This window comes from Coregonus clupeaformis, chromosome 25 (genome assembly GCF_020615455.1).
Source record: "Coregonus clupeaformis isolate EN_2021a chromosome 25, ASM2061545v1, whole genome shotgun sequence".
Lineage (NCBI taxonomy): Eukaryota > Metazoa > Chordata > Actinopteri > Salmoniformes > Salmonidae > Coregonus > Coregonus clupeaformis.
Window position 1 is genome coordinate 10988429 of NC_059216.1, and position 24895 is coordinate 11013323.

General features: G+C 41.7%; 1 protein-coding gene across 1 annotated transcript; it reads left to right on the forward strand.

The window, feature by feature from the left end:
* Positions 1-5110: 5110 nt before the first annotated feature.
* On the forward strand, positions 5111-23502 carry LOC121538792 (protein phosphatase 1 regulatory subunit 14B). The gene is made up of 4 exons (XM_041846957.2): positions 5111-5544; positions 20647-20727; positions 22947-22979; positions 23180-23502. The coding sequence occupies exons 1-4, from the start codon at positions 5356-5358 to the stop codon at positions 23246-23248; spliced, it is 372 nt and encodes a 123-aa protein (XP_041702891.1). The 5' UTR covers positions 5111-5355; the 3' UTR covers positions 23249-23502.
* The last annotated feature ends 1393 nt before the right edge of the window (positions 23503-24895 follow it).

The following is a 24895-nucleotide window of genomic DNA, read 5'->3' on the forward strand; positions in this document are numbered from 1 at the left end:
TTTTATTGATGTAGTAGTGTTCCGAGGGATCGAGTTTGTCATTCTGAGCATATACAATGTGTCTGCCTTTGTTCTGAGCATAGGCAATGCCTCCGACTTAAAACAAATGTAAAACAAATGTTTCAGCAGGGGAGTTGGGTGGTGTCTCTGACTGTAGCAAAGCACTGGCCCTGTTTCTGGCTCTGGCTTGACTTTTTGCCTCTCTCCATTTCTTTATTTTTGCCCTCTTCTCTCTCTCTCACTGAGTTCATTGACACCCTTCTTCTTTCCATTCTCTCTGTCTTTTTTCCATTTGACCCTTTCTTTCTCAAGGTACTTTCTTCTTCTGTCTGGGTCAGCATCACGACGTTCCCGATATCTCCTTGCTATCTCAGCTCCTTTTGATCTCATTCCTTGAAAAAGACCATTCAAAATGTTCCCTTACACACTTTAATTGGCAGTCCCGGTAAACTAGGCTTGCATTATCAAACTAGGTTTGCTGATACCGATATCGCCAAAAAAATTGTCCATATTGTCCATTCTTACTATGTATAGCATGTACTGTTATAAAATGTGTGTAATAGCTGTTGTAATATGTGTAACATTATCAGTATGTGGCCTCAACTGTCATGAACCATGTCCACCCTGTCATGGAAGGCTTGCTGACAGGGTGGACAATGACAGGGTGGACATTTTTGGCTAATGTTAGCATTTAATGAGCACATGGTGGACCTTCACTTAGCAACATACTACAGTTAGCAAGCTGACTGTGTACTGTTTTACAAATATATTTCAAAGTTCTGATAGGTTTTTCTATCAATTGATATTTCACTATGACAGAGTGGACATGTTAAGCTTGACAACATCCAACTACACACATAATATGATGAAAATTATGAAACATAAGTGTAAATACTTACTCTGCAACTAGACACTGCTTCAGCCTTCATTGAAGAAAGACAAAATGCTCGTAGTGATGTCACTGAAAACATCAGTGGGTTTCTTAAAGGGGCAGTTACCCCATAATGACAGGGTGGACAGCAATTTCAGGGACACATGCAAAATGTTCAATATGATTATGAAAATACAATATACATTATCAAAATTACTTGTTTTATCAAATAACTTATTGTGGACAGTAAAACCATGTAAAAAAAATTGGATTTAGTATCATTTAACCACTTACAGTGGGGAAAAAAGTATTTGTCAGCCACCAATTGTGCAAGTTCTCCCACTTAAAAAGATGAGAGAGGCCTGTAATTTTCATCATAGGTACACGTCAACTATGACAGACAAAATGAGAAAAAAGAATCCAGAAAATCACATTGTAGGATTTTTAATGAATTTATTTGCAAATTATGGTGGAAAATAAGTATTTGGTCAATAACAAAAGTTTCTCAATACTTTGTTATATACCCTTTGTTGGCAATGACACAGGTCAAACGTTTTCTGTAAGTCTTCACAAGGTTTTCACACACTGTTGCTGGTATTTTGGCCCATTCCTCCATGCAGATCTCCTCTAGAGCAGTGATGTTTTGGGGCTGTCGCTGGGCAACACAGACTTTCAACTCCCTCCAAAGATTTTCTATGGGGTTGAGATCTGGAGACTGGCTAGGCCACTCCAGGACCTTGAAATGCTTCTTACGAAGCCACTCCTTCATTGCCCGGGCGGTGTGTTTGGGATCATTGTCATGCTGAAAGACCCAGCCACGTTTCATCTTCAATGCCCTTGCTGATGGAAGGAGGTTTTCACTCAAAATCTCACGATACATGGCCCCATTCATTCTTTTCTTTACACGGATCAGTCGTCCTGGTCCCTTTGCAGAAAAACAGCCACAAAGCATGATGTTTCCACCCCCCATGCTTCACAGTAGGTATGGTGTTCTTTTGATGCAACTCAGCATTCTTTGTCCTCCAAACACGACGAGTTGAGTTTTTACCAAAAAGTTATATTTTGGTTTCATCTGACCATATGACATTCTCCCAATTCTCTTCTGGATCATCCAAATGCACTCTAGCAAACTTCAGACGGGCCTGGACATGTACTGGCTTAAGCAGGGGGACACGTCTTACACTGCAGGATTTGAGTCCCTGGCGGCGTAGTGTGTTACTGATGGTAGGCTTTGTTACTTTGGTCCCAGCTCTCTGCAGGTCATTCACTAGGTCCCCCCGTGTGGTTCTGGGATTTTTGCTCACCGTTCTTGTGATCATTTTGACCCCACGGGGTGAGATCTTGCGTGGAGCCCCAGATCGAGGGGAGATTATCAGTGCTCTTGTATGTCTCCCATTTCCTAATAATTGCTCCCACAGTTGATTTCTTCAAACCAAGCTGCTTACCTATTGCAGATTCAGTCTTCCCAGCCTGGTGCAGGTCTACAATTTTGTTTCTGGTGTCCTTTGACAGCTCTTTGGTCTTGGCCATAGTGGAGTTTGGAGTGTGACTGTTTGAGGTTGTGGACAGGTGTCTTTTATACTGATAACAAGTTCAAACAGGTGCCATTAATACAGGTAACGAGTGGAGGACAGAGGAGACTCTTAAAGAAGAAGTTACAGGTCTGTGAGAGCCAGAAATCTTGCTTGTTTGTAGGTGACCAAATACTTATTTTCCACCATAATTTGCAAATAAATTCATTACAAATCCTACAATGTGATTTTCTGGATTTTTTTTTCTCAATTTGTCTGTCATAGTTGACGTGTACCTATGATGAAAATTACAGGCCTCTCTCATCTTTTTAAGTGGGAGAACTTGCACAATTGGTGGCTGACTAAATACTTTTTTCCCCCACTGTATTACACACACTGTAGTTAGCAGAGCAGTGTGTGGGACATGCCAAAATCACGTACATCCAATGAAAAAAATGTAATAAAATGAAGGAAACACTTTTTTAGAGACTTATCATTCTACTGATATGTGTGCAAATGTTTGGCCACTTATAATAAGACCTGACTTTCATTATTCTGCTACATTTTCATGATGACTGAGTGAGTCTGATGATGACACCAAAGGCACCTCATAGTGATATTGACTCAAATATTATCCTGCCAACCACTATATGAAGAAGTTTAAAAAAGCCAAACTCAAATTGTACCTTCTGTAAGGACCACCCAGAAACAGTGTTATTATATATTTGGCATTGTACCCATGTAAAGCATCTGTGGCAAGACATCAGTAGATTTACAATTGATCATATTTATGAAGATTTTACCCTATTATGGAGAGATGATGTACTGCTTGGATTCTTTACCTATGATATAAATAATTTGAAACAATTTGATGTAATTAATTTCATTATTCTTTTGGCCAAATTTCAAATATACATTTACAAACAATACACCCATTTTTCTTACCTTACAAAATAAAATGTGAACCCAAGATGTGAACGGAATAGTAAACTAACGCCACATAAATGGGTTTCCAAAGAAGTATACTTATATTAATAATTAGCTACCTATTTATATCCACAAGATGGCAGTGTCAGTCAGAATATATATATATTTTTTTTTGGTCATTTAGCAGACGCTCTTATCCAGAGCGACTTACAGGAGCAATTAGGGTTAAGTGCCTTGCTCAAGGGCACATCGACAGATTTTTCACCCTAGTCGGCTCAGGGATTAGAACCTGCAACCTTTTGGTTACTGGCACAAAGCTCTTAACCACTAAGCTACCTGCCGCCATCTGAATGATCCTTTTTTTTGTGTGTGTTCTGAAATATTGTTGTCAGAATGTCAATGTCTCATGGGCCCCTACTGTCTTATTCATTCAGATGGCTGTAGGCTATGAGTCATTCATATTCATTTAATCTTCATGTCCTCTTTACATGAAGATGATGCTGCATAGTGACTCCTGTACTGAGTCATTGCTGCTGCCTGAAACAAGTAATTGAGGTCCCATGTGAAAGTCAATAACATTTTAAGACACACAAACACGCACACTTTATGTTTGTTATTGGTAATGTGTTTTGAGTAACTCACTGCTATACCCACAAGTCCAGTAAACCAGTAAAAACACAAGAGCAGCAGGTTTAAAAGCTATTTTACTAGCTCATACTGGCTTACACACTGTTTGCAATATAACGAGAACCAATCAAGAGTCAAGTTAATGTGAGATTCAGCACATATTTGAGGTGTGTCTAGAATGAAGAGACAGCCAGCCTTGGTCCCGTGATCCATTGGTCCCTAGACCCAGTCCCCTTTCAGCCAGCCTGGCAATGCAGAACCAGGTAGCAGTGGATGTGATGAATGAATTTGTTTGCCTGGAAAGGTGAGCTGCCAGAGGTGCTCAATAATTCAGTGTTTGTAACAGACGGTGCATCAGCAGGCGAACACACAATGCTACGACTGATTGATTGACTGCCAAAACAAAAAGCAGGATCTCATTGCTAATATTGTAATAGGATCTATGGAAACTCTACGGTGTACCCTTGTTAGCCTTCTAGTCTCAATTGTACTAGTTTGGCCCAGAAAGGACAACTACTTAAACTACGTAGTTTTGATCTTGACTAATTTAGTTGCTGGTGATATTTGACCTCTAGTTCAGAGCCTTATCACTGGGTTTTACCCTCTGAGTGATCTTAAATAGCATTTACCTGCCCCCATCTCTTTCATCCATCATTGATGGTGGTGTAACTGAGGATGCCAATTTGGCTTCAAGGCTGATTAAACGTACACCTGATAATAGCTGTTATAAATGACATGGAGGGGATCTAATGAACAATGGATGAAGTCTGGATCACCTGTTAGGGAGACCCAGGTATTGTGATAAGTGTGGATAAACAGAGAGGCCCATAGTTTGCACACATGCTGTGATGTAGAGATGATAAATCACAGAGTAATGTAATCACTTCCTGATAAGGACACATGGGAAAATCCGAAACCAAAATTAATTTGTTAGAATTTTGGTGAATAATGTTTTCCTGGAATACGAAATTATGAAAATAGAATTATTGCTAACCACTGCCATACTCCAAGCTTTGGTTGCCCCCTCAACCCTTTCTCAGTCTTTATCACTCTGTAATTGACCTATGCTCTCCCACCTGAGAGAGAAGGATAGCACACACACCTAGACACACACCCAGACACACATCCATTATGACACACACACACACACAGAGGCGTATTTCATTACCATCCTCCACAGGCAGCGAGCTTGGAGGGAGAGAGGGAAGGAGAGAACTAGAGAGAGAGAACGAGCAGACAGAGATAGACGGAGCAAGCAAGATAGATAGGTAGGAGAGCTAGAGCAACAGAAAAAGAAAAAGAGCGAGCACACAAGAAAAACCGCAAGAGAGAGGGTGGGAGTGAGAGCAACAGAGACAGAGGGAGAGATAGAAAAAGAGAGACGGCTCTCTGTGTGTCCTCAGCTGTTTTTCCGAGGCCATGGCAGGCATGGAATCGGAGCCAGGCACCCAGTCCAGGGTGATGTTCCAGTCTGCAGACAAAACAGAGGAGGCTCCACATCGCAAACTGGGCAAGCTGACCGTCAAATACAACCGCAAAGACCTACAGAGGAGGCTGGATATCGAGGAGTGGATCGACGATCAGCTGCACCTGCTCTTTGACTGTGAGGTAGGTCGTGCATGGCTGCTGCTGGCACAGTTAGCTAGCTCCCAGGGGCTGTGTGGGTAGAGCGCAGGGGAGATACGGAGCAGCACAGGTGCCTGAGGAGGGTAGGGTTACACAACATGTGAGGCAAAAAGAGAGGGAGAGTGGAGTGTCCAAACAGAGGTGTGGCTGTGTGTGTGCATTGATCCAGGCTTCATTTACTGGCAGCAAATTATTTTCCTACACTGCTTTGGTGGTAAGCACAGAATATAAAGCTCTGATTGGTAGTTTTCCAGGGGGTGGTGTAACAAACAAGTGATAAGATACGCATGATTATACATCATATTAAATGATTTTATACCCTTTCCTGATCGCTGAATGGACATACATACATACAGCATTCCAGAGTTAACAAAACATTATCTAACAGAAATATAGTCATTGGCTGATACAATCACCCCTTTCCTAATTAATTAACACTACACAGACAGTACTATTGTGCCAGCAGCCTCTGTCCTCAGAAGATGAGCATCGACCCCCCTGTGACATGGGTTCAGACAGGGCAGCAAATCCCTGTTGCCTCTGGACAGTTTGCAATCAGAACACATCTAAGAACTTGAGGTTTACAGCCTAGATCTCGACAGGGAGGCTGACTAAAGAACTGCTTACGGCCAGGATTGCACACCACAAACGGAGGCACTGAGCGTTTGCATAATTGATTCCATAGATTATGACTGGGACCCCTGTGTGGAGATCGTAGGACCCCCCGTGTCATAACTGCACTGCTATTCCTCTTCATGTGGGAATCCAATTATATCGGAGGCTGCATCAATGGCAACAGAAGTCTGGCTCCCACATGAAGAGGAATGGCACAGCGGAGTCAGAGGGATGGCTTCAGGAGCATGGGCGTCTGCCTAATGATGGAGATCATATGACAACACAGCGGTGGTGGAAAAAGTACTAAATCGTCATACTTAAGTAAAAGTAAAGATACCTTTAATAGAAAACGAATCAAGTAAAAGTGAAAATCACCCAGTAAAATACAACTTGAGTAAAAGTCAAGAAGTATCTGCTTTTAAATGTACTTAAATACAGTGGTGGAAAAAGTACTCAATTGTCATACATCAAATCCGTATATTAAAGGCCCAGTGCAGTCAAAAACGTGATTTTCATGTGTTTTATATATATTTCCACACTATGAGGTTGGAATAATACTGTGAAATTGAGGATAATGCCCTTTTAGTGTAAGAGCTGTTTGAAAAGACCACCTGAAATTCAGCCTATTTTGGTAGGACTTCACCGGGTGGTAAATTAGTTGATAGGCCAATAAGAAAGAGAGTTTCAAACCTCTCTGCCAATGACAGGTCGTTTTCAGTTTTCCCCTCCCCACTCAGACCACTCCCAGACAGTCCTAGCAAAATTCTTGCTTGAAAAATTGCCCTTTGCTAAGAAGCACTTTTGATAATATTTTGGAGCGTTTTAATTTCAAACAATCACAGGAAGGTACCTAATTGTTACTCAGAAAGGATTTGATATTGAGATCAAAATGGCTGCATTGGACCTTTAAGCAAACCAGACAGGACAAATGTATTTATTTTTTAGGAACAGAGAGTGGCACTCAGACATAATTTAGAAATGCAGTATTTGTGTTTAGGGAGTCCGCCAGATCAGAGGCAGTAGGGATGGCATATACAGTGGGGAGAACAAGTATTTGATACACTGCCGATTTTGCAGGTTTTCCTACTTACAAAGCATGTAGAGGTCTGTAATTTTTATCATAGGTACACTTCAACTGTGAGAGACGGAATCTAAAACAAAAATCCAGAAAATCACATTGTATGATTTTTAAGTAATTAATTTGCATTTTACTGCATGACATAAGTATTTGATACATCAGAAAAGCAGAACTTAATATTTGGTACAGAAACCTTTGTTAGCAATTACAGAGATCATACGTTTCCTGTAGGTCTTGACCAGGTTTGCACACACTGCAGCAAGGATTTTGGCACCACTCCTCCATACAGACCTTCTCCAGATCCTTCAGGTTTCGGGGCTGTCGCTGGGCAATACAGACTTTCAGCTCCCTCCAAAGATTTTCTATTGGGTTCAGGTCTGGAGACTGGCTAGGCCACTCCAGGACCTTGAGATGCTTCTTACGGAGCCACTCCTTAGTTGCCCTGGCTGTGTGTTTCGGGTCGTTGTCATGCTGGAAGACCCAGCCACGACCCATCTTCAATGCTCTTACTGAGGGAAGGAGGTTGTTGGCCAAGATCTCGCGATACATGGCCCCATCCATCCTCCCCTCAATACGGTGCAGTCGTCCTGTCCCCTTTGCAGAAAAGCATCCCCAAAGAATGATGTTTCCACCTCCATGCTTCACGGTTGGGATGGTGTTCTTGGGGTTGTACTCATCCTTCTTCTTCCTCCAAACACGGCGAGTGGAGTTTAGACCAAAAAGCTCTATTTTTGTCTCATCAGACCACATGACCTTCTCCCATTCCTCCTCTGGATCATCCAGATGGTCATTGGCAAACTTCAGATGGGCCTGGACATGCGCTGGCTTGAGCAGGGGGACCTTGTGTGCGCTTCAGGATTTTAATCCATGACGGCATAGTGTGTTACTAATGGTTTTCTTTGAGACTGTGGTCCCAGCTCTCTTCAGGTCATTGACCAGGTCCAGCCGTGTAGTTCTGGGCTGATCCCTCACCTTCCTCATGATCATTGATGCCCCACGAGGTGAGATATTGCATGGAGCCCCAGACCGAGGGTGATTGACCGTCATCTTGAACTTCTTCCATTTTCTAATAATTGCGCCAACAGTTGTTGCCTTCTCACCAAGCTGCTTGCCTATTGTCCTGTAGCCCATCCCAGCCTTGTGCAGGTCTACCATTTTATCCCTGATGTCCTTACACAGCTCTCTGGTCTTGGCCATTGTGGAGAGGTTGGAGTCTGTTTGATTAAGTGTGTGGACAGGTGTCTTTTATACAGGTAACGAGTTCAAACAGGTGCAGTTAATACAGGTAATGAGTGGAGAACAGGAGGGCTTCTTAAAGAAAAACCAACAGGTCTGTGAGAGCCGGAATTCTTACTGGTTGGTAGGTGATCAAATACTTATGTCATGCAATAAAATGCAAATGAATTACTTAAAAATCATACAATGTGATTTTCTGGATTTTTGTTTTAGATTCCGTCTCTCACAGTTGAAGTGTACCTATGATGTCCTTACACAGCTCTCTGGTCTTGGCCATTGTGGAGAGGTTGGAGTCTGTTCGATTGAGTGTGTGGACAGGTGTCTTTTATACAGGTAACGAGTTCAAACAGGTGCAGTTAATACAGGTAATGAGTGGAGTACAGGAGGGCTTCTTAAAGAAAAACTAACAGGTCTGTGAGAGCCGGAATTCTTACTGGTGGTAGGTGATCAAATACTTATGTCATGCAATAAAATGCAAATTAATTACTTAAAAATCATACAATGTGATTTTCTGGATTTTTGTTTTAGATTCCGTCTCTCACAGTTGAAGTGTACCTATGATAGAAATTACAGACCTCTACATGCTTTGTAAGTAGGAAAACCTGCAAAATCGGCAGTGTATCAAATACTTGTTCTCCCCACTGTATATATTGATACAGTGGGGAAAAAAAGTATTTAGTCAGCCACCAATTGTGCAAGTTCTCCCACTTAAAAAGATGAGAGAGGCCTGTAATTTTCATCATAGGTACACGTCAATTATGACAGACAAAATGAGAAAAAAAAATCCAGAAAATCACATTGTAGGATTTTTAATTAATTTATTTGCAAATTATGGTGGAAAATAAGTATTTGGTCACCTACAAACAAGCAAGATTTCTGGCTCTCACAGACCTGTAACTTCTTCTTTAAGAGGCTCCTCTGTCCTCCACTCGTTACCTGTATTAATGGCACCTGTTTGAACTTGTTATCAGTATAAAAGACACCTGTCCACAACCTCAAACAGTCACACTCCAAACTCCACTATGGCCAAGACCAAAGAGCTGTCAAAGGACACCAGAAACAAAATTGTAGACCTGCACCAGGCTGGGAAGACTGAATCTGCAATAGGTAAGCAGCTTGGTTTGAAGAAATCAACTGTGGGAGCAATTACTAGGAAATGGAAGACATACAAGACCACTGATAATCTCCCTCGATCTGGGGCTCCACGCAAGATCTCACCCTGTGGGGTCAAAATGATCACAAGAACGGTGAGCAAAAATCCCAGAACCACACGGGGGACCTAGTGAATGACCTGCAGAGAGCTGGGACCAAAGTAACAAAGCCTACCATCAGTAACACACTACGCTGCCAGGGACTCAAATCCTGCAGTACCAGACGTGTCCCCCTGCTTAAGCCAGTACATGTCCAGGCCCGTCTGAAGTTTGCTAGAGTGCATTTGGATGATCCAGAAGAGGATTGGGAGAATGTCAGATGAAACCAAAATAGAACTTTTTGGTAAAAACTCAACTCGTCGTGTTTGGAGGACAAAGAATGCTGAGTTGCATCCAAAGAACACCATACCTACTGTGAAGCATGGGGGTGGAAACATCATGCTTTGGGGCTGTTTTTCCGCAAAGGGACCAGGGACGACTGATCCGTGTAAAGGAAAGAATGAATGGGGCCATGTATCATGAGATTTTGAGTGAAAACCCTCCTTACATCAGCAAGGGCATTGAAGATTAAACGTGGCTGGGTCTTTCAGCATGACAATGATCCCAAACACACCGCCCGGGCAACGAAGGAGTGGCTTCGTAAGAAGCATTTCAAGGTCCTGGAGTGGCCTAGCCAGTCTCCAGATCTCAACCCCATAGAAAATCTTTGGCGGGGAGTTGAAAGTCCGTATTGCCCAGCGACAGCCCCAAAACATCACTGCTCTAGAGGAGATCTGCATGGAGGAATGGGACAAAATACCAGCAACAGTGTGTGAAAACCTTGTGAAGACTTACAGAAAACGTTTGACCTGTGTCATTGCCAACAAAGGGTATATAACAAAGTATTGAGAAACTTTTGTTATTGACCAAATACTTATTTTCCACCATAATTTGCAAATAAATTCATTAAAAATCCTACAATGTGATTTTCGGGATTTTTTTCCCTCATTTTCTCTGTCATAGTTGACGTGTACCTATGATGAAAATTACAGGCCTCTCTCATATTTTTAAGTGGGAGAACTTGCACAATTGGTGGCTGACTAAATACTTTTTTTCCCCACTGTAGGTGTGTGAATTTGACCATATTGCTGTCCTGCCTGAGCATTCGAAGGTACTTTTGGCTGTCATGGAAAATGTATGGGAGTAAAAAGTACATATTTTCTTTAGGAATGTAATGGAGTAAGAGTAAAAGTTGTCAATATAAATAGTAAAGTACAGATACCCAAAAAAACAACTTAAGTTGTACTTTAAACTATTTTTACTTAAGTACTTTACATCACTGTAACAGCCTCTGTTTGAAGCTGGATTGGGGTAGGTGGGGGTGGAGGAGGGTGATGTTTCTCATTTTACTGTCCTGACTGAGGAGAAACTTGGGCTGTGGCAGTGAGGCTTGGGCTGGGACAGTGAGTGACCACAGATGACCTGAGAGCCTCCAACCAAAACATTCTCCTCCACTGCCAAAAAATACTCTGCATATGGCTTACTGATGCTTCACGGCATGAGAGAGCATCACGTGTGAGTGGTGTCCTCATGAAAGTTTGAGTTCCTGAGAATAGCTATATGTAGGGCTAAGAGTTGTTCCTGACCATGTTACTTGACCTGGAAAAACCTATAGTCTAGCTCGGGCCCAGAGTTTTTTCTGGTCAGGTCATGTGGTCTGGAAAAACTCAGGGTCCTAGCTATAAAATTGAGGTAAGAGGAGGGGAGTCAGGTTAATGTAATGACCTGTTGAGTTTATGATGAGGTCTAAATGAACACAGACATGGTTTCCATGGTTTCCAGGTGTTTGATGCCATTCCATTTGTTCCGTTCCAGCCATTATTATGAGCCGTCCTCCCCTCAGCAGCCTCCACTGCCATTCTGGTGGAAGACACCCATCGTCTCCTCCCAGCGTCTCCTCCCAGCGTCTCCACCAGAAAAGGCCAGTAGAGAGCCCATGCATGTGAGCTAAGCCTGGGTGATTTGAATAAAACCACTGTAATAATCCAATAATCCAATTGGACACAACAGTGGTTGGCATTTTGTAAAGATTGGATTACCCTTGTTTCCTAAATATATATATATATATATATATATACACTACCAGTCAAATGTTTTAGAACACCTACTTGTTCAAGGGTTTTTCTTTATTTTTACTATTTTTTACATTGTAGAATAATAGTGAAGACATCAAAACTATGAAATAACACATATGGAATCATGTAGTAACCAAAAACGTGTTAAACAAATCCAAATATATTTTATATTTGAGATTCTTAAAATAGCCACCCTTTGCCTTCATGACAGCTTTGCACAATCTTGGCATTCTTTCAACCAGCTTCACCTGGAATGCTTTTCCAACAGTCTTGAAGGAGTTCCCACATATGCTGAGCACTTGTTGGCTGCTTTTCCTTCACTCTGTGGTCCGACTCATCCCAAACCATCTAAATTTGGTTGAGGTCGGGGGATTGTGGAAGCCAGGTCATCTGATGTAGCATTCCATCACTCTCCTTCTTGGTAAAATAGCCCTTACACAGCCTGGAGGTATGTTGGGTCATTGTCCTGTTGAAAAACAAATGATAGTCCCACTAAGTCCAAACCAGATGGGATGGCGTATAACTGCAGAATGCTGTGGTAGCCATGCTGGTTAAGTGTGCCTTGAATTCTAAATAAATCACAGACAGTGTCACCAGCAAAGCACCCCCACACCATCACACCTCCTCCTCAATGCTTTACAGTGGGAATTACACATGCAGAGATCATCCATTCACCCACACTGCGTCTCACAAAGACACGGCGGTTGGAACCAAAAATCTCAAATTTTGACTCCAGACCAAAGGACAAATGTCCACCAGTCTAATGTCCATTGCTTGTGTTTCTTGGCCCAAGCAAGTCTCTTCTCCTTATTGGTGTCCTTTAGTAGTGGGTTCTTTGCAGCAATTCGACCATGAAGGCCGATTTCACACAGTCTCCTCTGAACAGTTGATGTTGAGATGTGTCTGTTACTTGAACTCTGTGAAGCATTTATTTGGGCTACAATTTCTGAGGCTGGTAAATCTAATGAACTTATCCTCTGCAGCAGAGGTAACTCTGGGTCTTCCATTCCTGTGGCGGTCCTCATGAGAGCCAGTTTCATCATAGCGCTTGATGGTTTTTGCGACTGCACTTGAAGAAACGTTCAAAGTTCTTGACATTTTCCGTATTGACTGACCTTCATGTATTAAAGTAATGATGGACTGTCACTTGTCTTTGCTTATTTGAGCTGTTCTTGCCATAATATGGACTTGGTCTTTTACCAAATAGGGCTATCTTCTGTATACCCCCACTACCTTGTCACAACACAACTGATTGACTCAAATGCATTAAGAAGGAACTAAATTCCACAAATTAACTTTTATGAAGGCACAACTGTTAATTGAAATGCATTCCAGGTGACTACCTCATGAAGCTGGTTGAGAGAATGCCAAGAGTGTGCAAAGCTGTCATCAAGGCAAAGGGTGGCTATTTGAAGAATCTCAAATATAAAATATATTTTGATTTGTTTAACACTTTTTGGGTTACTACAGTGCCTTGCGGAAGTATTCACCCCCCTTGGCATTTTTCCTTTTTTGTTGCCTTACAACCTGGAATTAAAATGGATTTTGGGGGGTTTGTATCATTTGATTTTCACAACATACCTACCACTTTGAAGATGCAAAATATTTTTTAGCGTGAAACAAACAAGAAATAAGACAAAAAAACTGAATACTTGAGCGTGCATAACTATTCATACCCCCAAAGTCAATACTTTGTAGAGCCACCTTTTGCAGCAATTACAGCTGCATGTCTCTCGGGGTATGTCTCTATAAGCTTGGCACATCTAGTCACTGGTATTTTTGCCCATTCTTCAAGCAAAACTGCTCCAGCTCCTTCAAGTTGGATGGGTTCTGCTGGTGTAAAGTAATATTTAAGTCATACCACATATTCTCAATTGGATTGAGGTCTGGGCTTTCACTAGGCCATTCAAAGACATTTAAATGTTTCCCCTTAAACCACTTGAGTGTTGCTTTAGCAGTATGCTTAGGGTCATTGTCCTTCTGGAAGGTGAACCTCCGTCCCAGACTCAAATCTCTGGAAGACTGAAACAGGTTTCCCTCAAGAATTTCCCTGTATTTAGCGCCATTCCTTAAATTCTGACCAGTTTACCAGTCCCTGCCGATTAAAAACATCCCCACAGCATGATTCTGCCACCACCATGCTTCACTGTGGGGAGGGTGTTCTTGGGGTGATGAGAGGCGATGACCAGAGTACCTTCTTCCATATGTTTGGGGTGTCTCCCACATGCCTTTTGGCGAACACCAAACGTGTTTGCTTATTTTGTTCTTTAAGCAATGGCTTTTTTTCTGGCCACTCTTCTGTAAAGCCCAGCTCTGTGGAGTGTACGGCTTTTTATTTTTTAATGTTTTATTTAACTTTTATATAACCAGGTAAGCCAGTTGAGAACAAGTTATAATTTACAACTGCTTAAAGTGGTCCTATGGACAGATACTCCAATCTCTGCTGTGGAGCTTTGCAGCTCCATCAGGGTTATCGTTGGTCTCTTTGTTGCTTCTCAAATTAATGCCCTCTTTGCCTGGTCCGTGAGCTTTGGTGGACGGCCCTCTCTTGGCAGGTTTGTTGTAGTGCCATATTCTTACCATTTTTTAATGGTGCTCCGCGGGATGTTCAAAGTTTCGGATATTTTTTTATAACCCAACCCTGATCTGTACTTCTCCCCAACTCTGTCCCTGACCTGTTTGGAGAGCTCCTTGGTCTTCATGGTGCCGCTTGTTTGATGGTGCCCCTTGCTTAGTGGTGTTGCAGACTCTGGGGCCTTTCAGAACAGGTGTATATATACTGAGATCATGTGACAGATCATGTGACACTTAGATTGCACACAGGTGGACTTTATTTAACTCATTATGTGACTTCTGAAGGTAATCGGTTGCACCAGATCTTATTTAGGGGCTTCATAGCAAAGGGGGTGAATACATATGCACGCACCACGTTTCCGTTATGTATTTTTTAGAATTTTTTGAAGTAAATTATTGTTTTCATTTCACTTCACCAATTTGGACTATTTTGTATATGTCCATTACATGAAATCCAAATAAAAATCCATTTAAATTACAGGTTGTAATGCAACAAAATAGAAAATACGCCAAGGGGATGAATACTTTTGCAAGGCACTGTACATGATTCCATATGTGTTATTTCATTGTTTTGATATCTTCGCTATTATTCTACAATGTAGAAAATAGTAAAAATAAAGACAAACCCTTGAAAGAGTAGGTGTGTCCAAACTTTTGACTGGTACTGTATAATCAGTACAAGACTAATGTTATTAGGTTTAAGTGTTTGAGTTCCTGACTGTACTAATTTGTCTGGGGGAATCCCTGAGAGAGAAGGCCCTTTATGACTGAAGGATGGGATCCTGATGATGATTGATGAGATGATAACAGACAGTAGCAGTAACAGTACCTGGACAGTACTCCTTTGTTATTGTAGTTACGGGGCCTGCCATATGAAACAGACCTGTTGTCTGGTAGATACAGTCTTTGTGGGTTTGTATTTCAATTGTAGCACAACGCCTGTATGAATAAAACAACATTTAAACATTATGACTAGGGCCAGCAAGGTTTCCTGGACAGGTCACGCAGTCAGGAAAAAACTCCTGGCCCTAAGTATGTCCTAACTCTATGAAGATTTAAGGAGCTATTGTCTTCATGTCGGATTTCAGTGGTGTCTAGACAAACTCCAGTCTATCTGAGGTGGATTAGTTGTTTCGTAGACACCACCCACTGGTGTGGCCGGGGGAGACATGGTTGGTCCATGTGCCTTGGCTAATGGTATTCATTTTGCATGAACTCAGGGAAGGCAAGTTTCGATGTGGTTGGGTACTCTGACTCTTCTGTGTGGAAGCATTTACAGTCAGCCCCCTGTGTCAATAGCTGAATTATTTAGAGACATCTCTAATTTATACAAGTAGCCGACTATTTCGGTCTGAAAGGCAGTGGCACTGAACCATGTTGCTGACTTCACACCTTTTAGGAAAATAGTCGCTATTCTTATAGGTGTGACAAAACACTCATTCAAGAGTAGGGAGAAAGATACTGAAACACACTTCAAATGAACATATGATCCTTTACTCTTTATAAATATAATTCAGAGTGCTGTTGGGTCATTATTCATTTACAAACGTAAGTCAATAAGGCTTGTATTTCAATGTATTCAGTACTAAATGCTTGATGCCTCTTTAACTCGTTACAGCCATTAGCCTCCACACAATGCAGAGGACCTCAGATAAACACTATGCGTATGACTTGTGACCCCTCTGTTTTGGTATGTTTTGTTTGGTCAGCAGCTCAAGTCTCTTTCAGCAAAAAGGGAAAGGAAAATCTCATCAGTAATGGATCTAAACGACTAAATCAGTCTTGTCTGACTTCCACATCAGTCTCTTTTCAAAACAACATGGTTTCCTGGGAACGGTTTCCTTTACATCTCTGATTATTATCAACTAATAACACTGATTGGTTTAGGTAACCTAGTTATGTCCAATAACGATACGATACGAACATCGGTTTGTGATGTGGTCATAGTGTTTCTAGGATCCAAGCAAAGTGGAAAATGTAGCTAGAATGAGTACTACTAGACCATGATGTGATTCCTGTTATGTCAATGTTGACTTTAAATGGTAATGGATCCTCAATTCCACTCATTTTTAAATGAACAACTTAGCTTTGTTGGCATGGATACAACCCTGGTCCCATGGACATAGGAGATCATCTTATCCTGACAAAATCCCTCAGCATAAACTGTCTCATTAAGATTGCAGTTCTAATCCATATGGCAGTGGCTAAAATTATACTACTCTAAGAACCACTTTCATATTCATCTTTCAACAATTACTGCCAACATTAATGTTAATGTCAGACTAGTTTTACTAACTTCAAACGTGCTGTCGAGACATTTTCAGCCCCAGCTCCAGCCCCAGATAAAACATTTATTTGACTATTAAAAAAATCACACAACGAAAAGAATCAACCACATACAATATAAAACATTAAAGAACTACTAGAAAGGTTGCAAAGGCTTTCTCCTAACAATAAAAATTCATACTTTTTTCTTCCCTCTGACGTTTTTGCATTCATTGATATGATGTTGTGCAACTCCCTGCAGTCTCAAGGCAGTCAGACAGAGGGAGGATCACTGCATCAGTGGTTTGCTGGCCCAGCACGGCACGGCCCTGCTCCCATTGAATAATGCCAGTCTGCAGCAGAATCACAAACAGTCAGACATGGCAGCATTGATCAATTAGAGGGACACACAGGGGACTCTGGACTGGGCTGTAGATCTCTTCCGCCACCCAGCACTAGCCTCATTGATCAGCTCTCTCCTCATCCAGAAACCTGCCATCCTCAACTGACCTGCCTTTAAAACCCCCAACTGGAAAAGTATATGACTCCAGATATTTTCCTGCTCAGCCATCCGTGGCCTGAAGTGAGCCATCATCATTTCCTCTCAGTAATGGTTTTCAAAGGGGAGATATCAGCCAGAATATAGATTGATTACTATTACCTTAGCATTTGTTTTAATCATTTTGGTGTGGATGTGGATTTGCAATGTTTCTCAAAGTCTGCAGACACTCATTTATATATTGGGACTGTAACTTGCATTGCTAGGAGATAACTGGATTACTTTGGAATCTGTTAACACAGTCTACTCCAGGTAAGCGTAAAGTTACATTAATATAAGATAAATCAAGAAATCTGTAATTAATTTAGATGTTTTTGCCGAGGAGGTCTTCGTCGCGCAATTTTACATCTAGCTAAGGTGTTTGTGCAGTATTTGTCAAGTAAAAAAATATGCATGAAAAACTAGTCAGTGCAGTCTATCGAGTTGGGAAATTATGGCTGTGCACTCGGGACTGATTTTGGAACAATAACATGTCTACAACTTCATCATCTGCAAGCGGTCAAACTATCGTAAATAAAGCACAAGCTACACACTGTTTATCAGTGCCCAAAATCACTTGCTAGCAAGTAGTAATTAGCAGGCACATTGAGCAGCTAGACCACAATCAGTTTATCAAGTCAGTGGCGACGTGTGTGCTTCAGTGCCGTTTTTTTTTTTTTACAACTTTCTCACTATCTGTTACCAGAGTGTGAGTCTGTATGGCACTGTTTCATGTTACAACGCAGGTCGCGGGGGGACACAAGATGCTTGCGAATGTGTTTTGAAATACACAACCCTCCAGTAAATCGGGACGAATTTACTTACAAATCTACGTCGTGACGAACTCACTTACAAAACTCTGTTTTGGACGAGACTAACTTTATGACCAAAATTATCCTATTTACACTTTGTAGTCAATTTTGATACTACAATTAATGTTTCTGACTCATCGATGCCATACAGACCGTTTAAAACCAGATAAGTTAGTTCTAAGGGGCAGTTGACCTTTAAATACACCATACTATTTCCCATACAATGCCTTCAGAAAGTATTCATACCCCTTGAATCTTTCCACATTTTGTTGTGTTACAGCCTGAATTTAAAATGGATTGTCACTGGCCTACACACAATACCCCATAATGTCAAAGTGGAATTATGTTTTTTGAAATGTTTACAAATGAATTAGAAGTGAAAAGCTGAAATGTCTTGAGTCAATAAGTATTCAACCCCTTTGTTATGGCAAGCCTAAATAAGTTCAGGAGTAAAAATGCTTATTAACAAGTCACATAATAAATTGCATGGACTTACTCTGTGTGCAATAATAGTGTTTAACATGATTTTTGAATGACTACCTCATATCTGTACCCCACACATAATTAAGGTCCCTCAGTCGAGCAGGGAATTTCAAACACAGATTCAACCACAAAGATCAGGGAGGTTTTCCAATGCCTCGCAAAGTAGTCCCCTGTAGCTCAGTTGGTAGAGCATGGCGCTTGCAACGCCAGGGTTGTGGGTTTGTTTCCCACGGGGGGCCAGTATGAAAATGTATGCACTCACTAACTGTAAGTCGCTCTGGATAAGAGCGTCTGCTAAATGACTAAAATGTCAAATGTAAAGAAGGGCACCTATTGGTAGATGGGTAAAAATAAAAAAGCAGACATTGAATATCCCTTCGAGCATGGTGAAGTTAGTAATTACACTTTGGATAGTGTTTCAATACATCCAGTCACTACAAAGATACAGGCATCCTTCCTAACTAGTTTGCTGGAGAGGACGGAAACCGCTCAGGGATTTCACCATGATGCCAATGGTAACTTTAAAACAGTTACAGAGTTTAATGGCTGTGATAAAAGAAAACTGAGGATGGATTAACAACATTGTAGTTACTCCACAATACTAAACGAAGGAAGCCTGTATAGAATAACAAATATTCCAAAACATGCATCCTGTTTGCAACAAGGCACTAAAGTAATATTGCAAAAAATGTGGCAAAGCAATTCACTTTTTGTCCTGAATACAACATGTTATGTTTGGGGCAAATCCAATACATTACTGAGTACCCCTCTCCATATTTTCAAGCATAGTGGGGGCTGCATCATGTTATGGGCATGCTTGTAATCGTTAAGAACTGGGGAGTTTTTCAGGATGAAAAATAAATGGAATGGAGCTAAGCACAGGCAAAATCCTAGAGGAAAACCTGGTTCAGTCTACTTTCCACCAGACACTGGGAGATGAATTCACCTTTCAGCAGGACAATAGCCTAAAACACAGGGCCAAATCTACACTGGAGTTGCTTACCAAGAAGACAGTGAATGTTCCTGAGTGGCCGAGTTACAGTTTTGACCTAAATCTACTTGAAAATCTATGCCAAGACCTTATCAACAGCCAATTTGACAGAGCTTGAATTATTTAGAAAATAGTAATGGGCAAATATTGCACAATCCAGGTATGGAAAGCTCTTAGAGACTTACCCAGAAAGACTCACAGCTATAATCGCTGCCAAAGGTGCTTCTACAAAGTATTGACTCAGGGGTGTGAATAAGGTATTTCTGTTTTTCATTTTCAATAGATTTGCAAAAATGTCTAAAAACATGTTTTCACTTTGTCATAAAGGGTTATTGTGTGTAGATTGGTTAGAATTTTTTTTGATTTAATCCATTTTGAATTCAGGCTGTAACACAACAAAATCTGGAATAAGTCAAGGGGTATGAATACTTTCTGAATGCACTATAGGTCTAGAGACTAATCTGCGCAGGACATTTGCCCTATAAAGGAATGAGCCCAGTATAACGAAGCTGAAACTCTTGTAATCTTATATCATAAACATTTAAACCGGAGTGATTCTTACTTTAATGGTTGAGCAAAATGCCAGCTGGGTAAATCATTGATGAAATTAGATGGCGGTTGCCTATCCTTCGCCCCTGGTCTCTCGTTCTTGCCTGAATGCTTCTGTTATCAATCTCATCATTGTTAGTAATATAATCATTATTATTAACTATGTAATAACATCCACAACTGAGTTGTAGTCATGTTGACTATAGTCTTGTAGGTCTACTTAGAATACATTGAGGACCTTTAGATGTGGAAAAATTACAATTTGCCGTAATTTTAGGTTACACATAAATTATTGTTGTGGTGGTACATCATGCATGAGGCATCAGGTATGCCTTACCTTTAGATGTGGAAAAATTACAATTTGCCGTAATTTTAGGTTACACATAAATTATTGTTGTGGTGGTACATCATGCATGAGGCATCAGGCATGCCTTTTAGACTTGGTACTTGGAGACTCATTCTCTTTGGTACGGTTAAGAGTGAAATATGTTAAACTGGTTTGTAAACACTGTGGGATGGCAGAGAGCCCCAGTCACAGTTCATCTATGTCTGCATGGCTGGTAAAGAAAACAATGTCCCAGTGTCTGTCTGTGGTATGTGTGTGTGTATAGGGGTTCAAAGAGGACCATTGTCTCTGACCACTTCTTTCTGTCTCTCCCTATGTTGGTCTCTGTCCAGGAGGAGGAGATCCCAGAGTTAGAGATTGACATAGATGAGCTGCTGGAGCTGTCAGACGTGGAGCAGAGATCCAGACTGCAGGTTAGTACACTACATACAGTTTGCCCTGGGAGGAGCTCAGCTCAGGCACCAACACAGTGTTGTCAGTTAGCCCTGCCCATCATTTACTCCACAACACAGAGACATCCAATTTGCCAAATCCAGAGATAAGACATTATTACAGTAACATGTTTCCGCATACATTTGTCTTGAGCCACATATAACAAGCTCATTAAAAGATAAACATAGACAGGGAAAACATACTGTAGACATTTTCCAGCCAAGCTTTCACTGTAAGCTATACTTTCCCAAATGCTGAGCCTTGTCTAACAGATAACAAGCCATGGAAAAAATTGACATCTCTTCAGAGGCCATTTTGTGGGTCACAGTATGAGGCAATACATACACTTCAGCTATGCCCTTGTTTATACTTTACACATAAACCCGGGAATATTTAACAAAGTAGGGTCTCTAACCCGGACGCTTATAAGAAATCCCGCTATGACCTCCGACGAACCATCAAACAGGCAAAGAGTCAATACAGGTCTAAGATTGAATCGTACTACACTGGCTCTGACGCTCGTCGGATGTGGCAGGGCTTGAAAACTATTACAGACTACAAAGGGAAGCACAGCCGCGAGCTGCCCAGTGACACAAGCCTACCAGACGAGCTAAACCACTTCTATGCTCGGCTTGAGGCAAGCAACACTGAAGCATGCATGAGAGCACCAGCTGTTCCGGATGACTATGTGATCACGCTCTCCGTAGCCGATGTGAGTAAGACTTTTAAGCAGGTCAACATTCACAAGGCCGCAGGGCCAGACGGATTACCAGGACGTGTACTCCGAGCATGTGCTGACCAACTGGCAAGTGTCTTCACTGACATTTTCAACATGTCCCTGACTGAGTCTGTAATACCAACATGTTTCAAGCAGACCACCATAGTCCCCGTGCCCAAGGACTCTAAGATAACCTGCCTAAATGACTACCGACCCGTAGCACTGACGTCTGTAGCCATGAAGTGCTTTGAAAGGCTGGTCATGGCTCACATCAACAGCATTATCCCAGAAACCCTAGACCCACTCCAATTTGCATACCGCCCCAACAGATCCACAGATGATGCAATCTCTATTGCACTCCACACTGCCCTTTCCCACCTGGACAAGAGGAACACCTACGTGAGAATGCTATTCATTGACTACAGCTCAGCATTCAACACCATAGTGCCCTCTAAGCTCATCACTAAGCTAAGGATCCTGGGACTAAACACCTCCCTCTGCAACTGGATCCTGGACTTCCTGACGGGCCGCCCCCAGGTGGTAAGGGTAGGTAACAACACATCTGCCACACTGATCCTCAACACGGGGGCCCCTCAGGGGTGCATGCTCAGTCCCCTCCTGTACTCTCTGTTCACCCATGACTGCATGGCCAGGCACGACTCCAACACCATCATTAAGTTTGCCGACTGACACAACAGTGGTAGGCCTGATCACCGACAACAATGAGACAGCCTATAGGGAGGAGGTCAGAGATCTGGCCGTGTGGTGCCAGGACAACAACCTCTCCCTCAACGTGACCAAGACAAAGGAGATGATTGTGGACTACAGGAAAAAAAAGAGGACTGAGCACGCCCCCATTCTCATCGACGGGGCTGTAGTGGAACAGGTTGAGAGCTTCAAGTTCCTTGGTGTCCACATCACCAACGAACTATCATGGTCCAAACACACCAAGACAGTCGTGAAGAGGGCACGACAAAGCCTATTCCCCCTCACTATTTGCACTGCCCCCCCACCCCATCCTTTTTACGCTGCTGCTACTCTGTTAAGTATTTATGCATAGTCACTTTAACTCTACCCACATATACATATTACCTCAACTACCTCAACTAGCCGGTGCCCCCGCACATTGACTCTGCAACGGTACCCCCCTGTATATATAGCCTCCCTACTGTCACTTTATTTTACTTCTGCTCTTTTTTTTCTCAACACTTTTTTTTGTTGTTGTTGTTGTTTTATTTTTAAAAATAAAATATTTGTTTAAAATAAATGCACTGTTGGTTAAGGGCTGTAAGTAAGCATTTCACTGTAATGTCTGCACCTGTTGTATTCGGCGCATGTGACCAATAAAATTTGATTTGATTTGATTTGATTAATTGCTTTACAAGCACTTGACCCCTGTTGGTGTGCTTGCACAATGTTAGATGTGAAAGAGCAATGTCCACTGCAGTTACTGAGGCCATGTTTGTTTCTGCCCATTTACAGGAGTTACTGCAGGAATGTGGCAAGCCAAAAGAGGTGAGACACAACAAGCAACCGTTATAGCCTTGGTCATGTACTGGAAAAACGAAACAAAATTCTGCTAAGTGTACATTTGTTCTCTACAAATAAATAGTTGCAATTCAATGGTTCACTGCTCCTACATGGTCTCAGAAAGAGTTTTACAGTCAACTGCTAAAACAGGTAGCGTTATCTAGTTTTCTCTTCCTCCCCCTCAGGACTTTATTAATGGGCTGCTTTATCGGATGAAGGGCCTACGCAAAATGTCAGGACCCCTGAAGAAATAATGAGAGGTCAAATCAACAATCAAGACAATGTAAAGCTCCCTAGTGTTTTGTATTACATTTTTTCTGGACAGTTTTAACATTTTCATTCCCCTCAATTCAAATAATGCACCAGTAATGAAATGTATTGTCTATTACCCACGTGGAAAGTTTTTGTGTAAGACTGTAAATTTTTGGTTGCATATTTATGTACATATTTTTTTCTTCTGATAACAGTGTTGTATGTCAATAAAACCAACATTTTCAAGACAAGGCTTTGGATGTCTACCTATTGTAAATGGATGACTTGTAATTTCGTAGAAGGATAAAGATAGTCAGTGTATAATAAACAGCATTGCTTAAAAGCTACACACTTCACACTGGAGACTCTATAAGACTATAAGAGACGAGAGGGCAAGATTGAATAGTCGATGCCAGCTGAAGTAGGGCAGGGGGAATGGCAGCCCCCACAGCCCTAAGGCAGTTTTGCTACAGTGTGGTACTGCCAACCTTCCCAATCCTGTCTTCACCCATCAAGATATAATTCCACTCAGCACCGGTGAATAAATCAGCATTATTGAGGGGCAATGTTACGGTTTAAGCACTCTAAAATCACTCTAACAATTCTGCATGTTTGCAGCTTAACACACCGGTGTTGCTACACAAACTACACATTAATGCATGTTTTTTTTCATTAAATTGCATCTTTATCCCTCTTACGCTTATGAAGTCATACAGATTCTCATTCTCACTGTGAGTCTGAAATTCCTCTTTGTGATCAGAGGTAGTGTCTAGTTGAAACACAGGACTTGACTGAAAATGACAGCATGTCAGCAGCACGGGCAACAACTATAGCAGAGAGGTGGGCCATTATCTCTATCTGCATTTTAGACATTTTAGTCATTTAGCAGACACTCTTATCCAGAGCGACTTACAGTTAGTGAGTGCATACATTTTCATCCATTATGCCTGTCCATTTCCTGCCTGTGGTCACTTTGTGGGATAACCAAGGTAGGCAAACACAGAGAGGGCCTCCATCTGGGCCTTAATGGACTAAAACCCTGGAGGTGAGCTTCATTATGGCTCTCCAGACAGTAATGCACCCTGATGAAACTGCACTCTGCCCCTCTCTCTCTGTCATACACTAAATATAATCTGGCAAAGGGCTCCATTAAAGTAATTCTCCTGATTTTTCATCCTCCTCTCCAGCCTTTCTGAAACTGTGGCTGTCGTAGTGTATGAGTGGAGAGCCCCTAGAGAGGTTTGCCCATAGAGATCCTATTAAATTACACTGAGTATACCAAACACCTTCCTAACATTGAGTTGCACCCCACCTCCTTTTGCCCTCAGAACAGCCTCAATTCATCAGGGTATGGGTTCTACAAGGTGTCGAAAGTGTTCCACAGTGATGTTGGCCCATGTTGACTCCAATGCTTCTAACAGTTGTCAAGTTGGCTGGATGTCCTTTCGGTGGTGGACCATTCTTGATACATACAGGAAACTGTTGAGCGTGAAAAACCCAGCAGCGTTTCAGTTCTTGCCACAAACCGGTGCGCCTGGCACTTACCCAATTCAAAGGCACTTAAATATTTTGTCTTGCCCATTCACTCTCTGAATAACACACATACACAATCCATGTCTGAATTGTCTCAAGGCTTAAAAAAATCATTC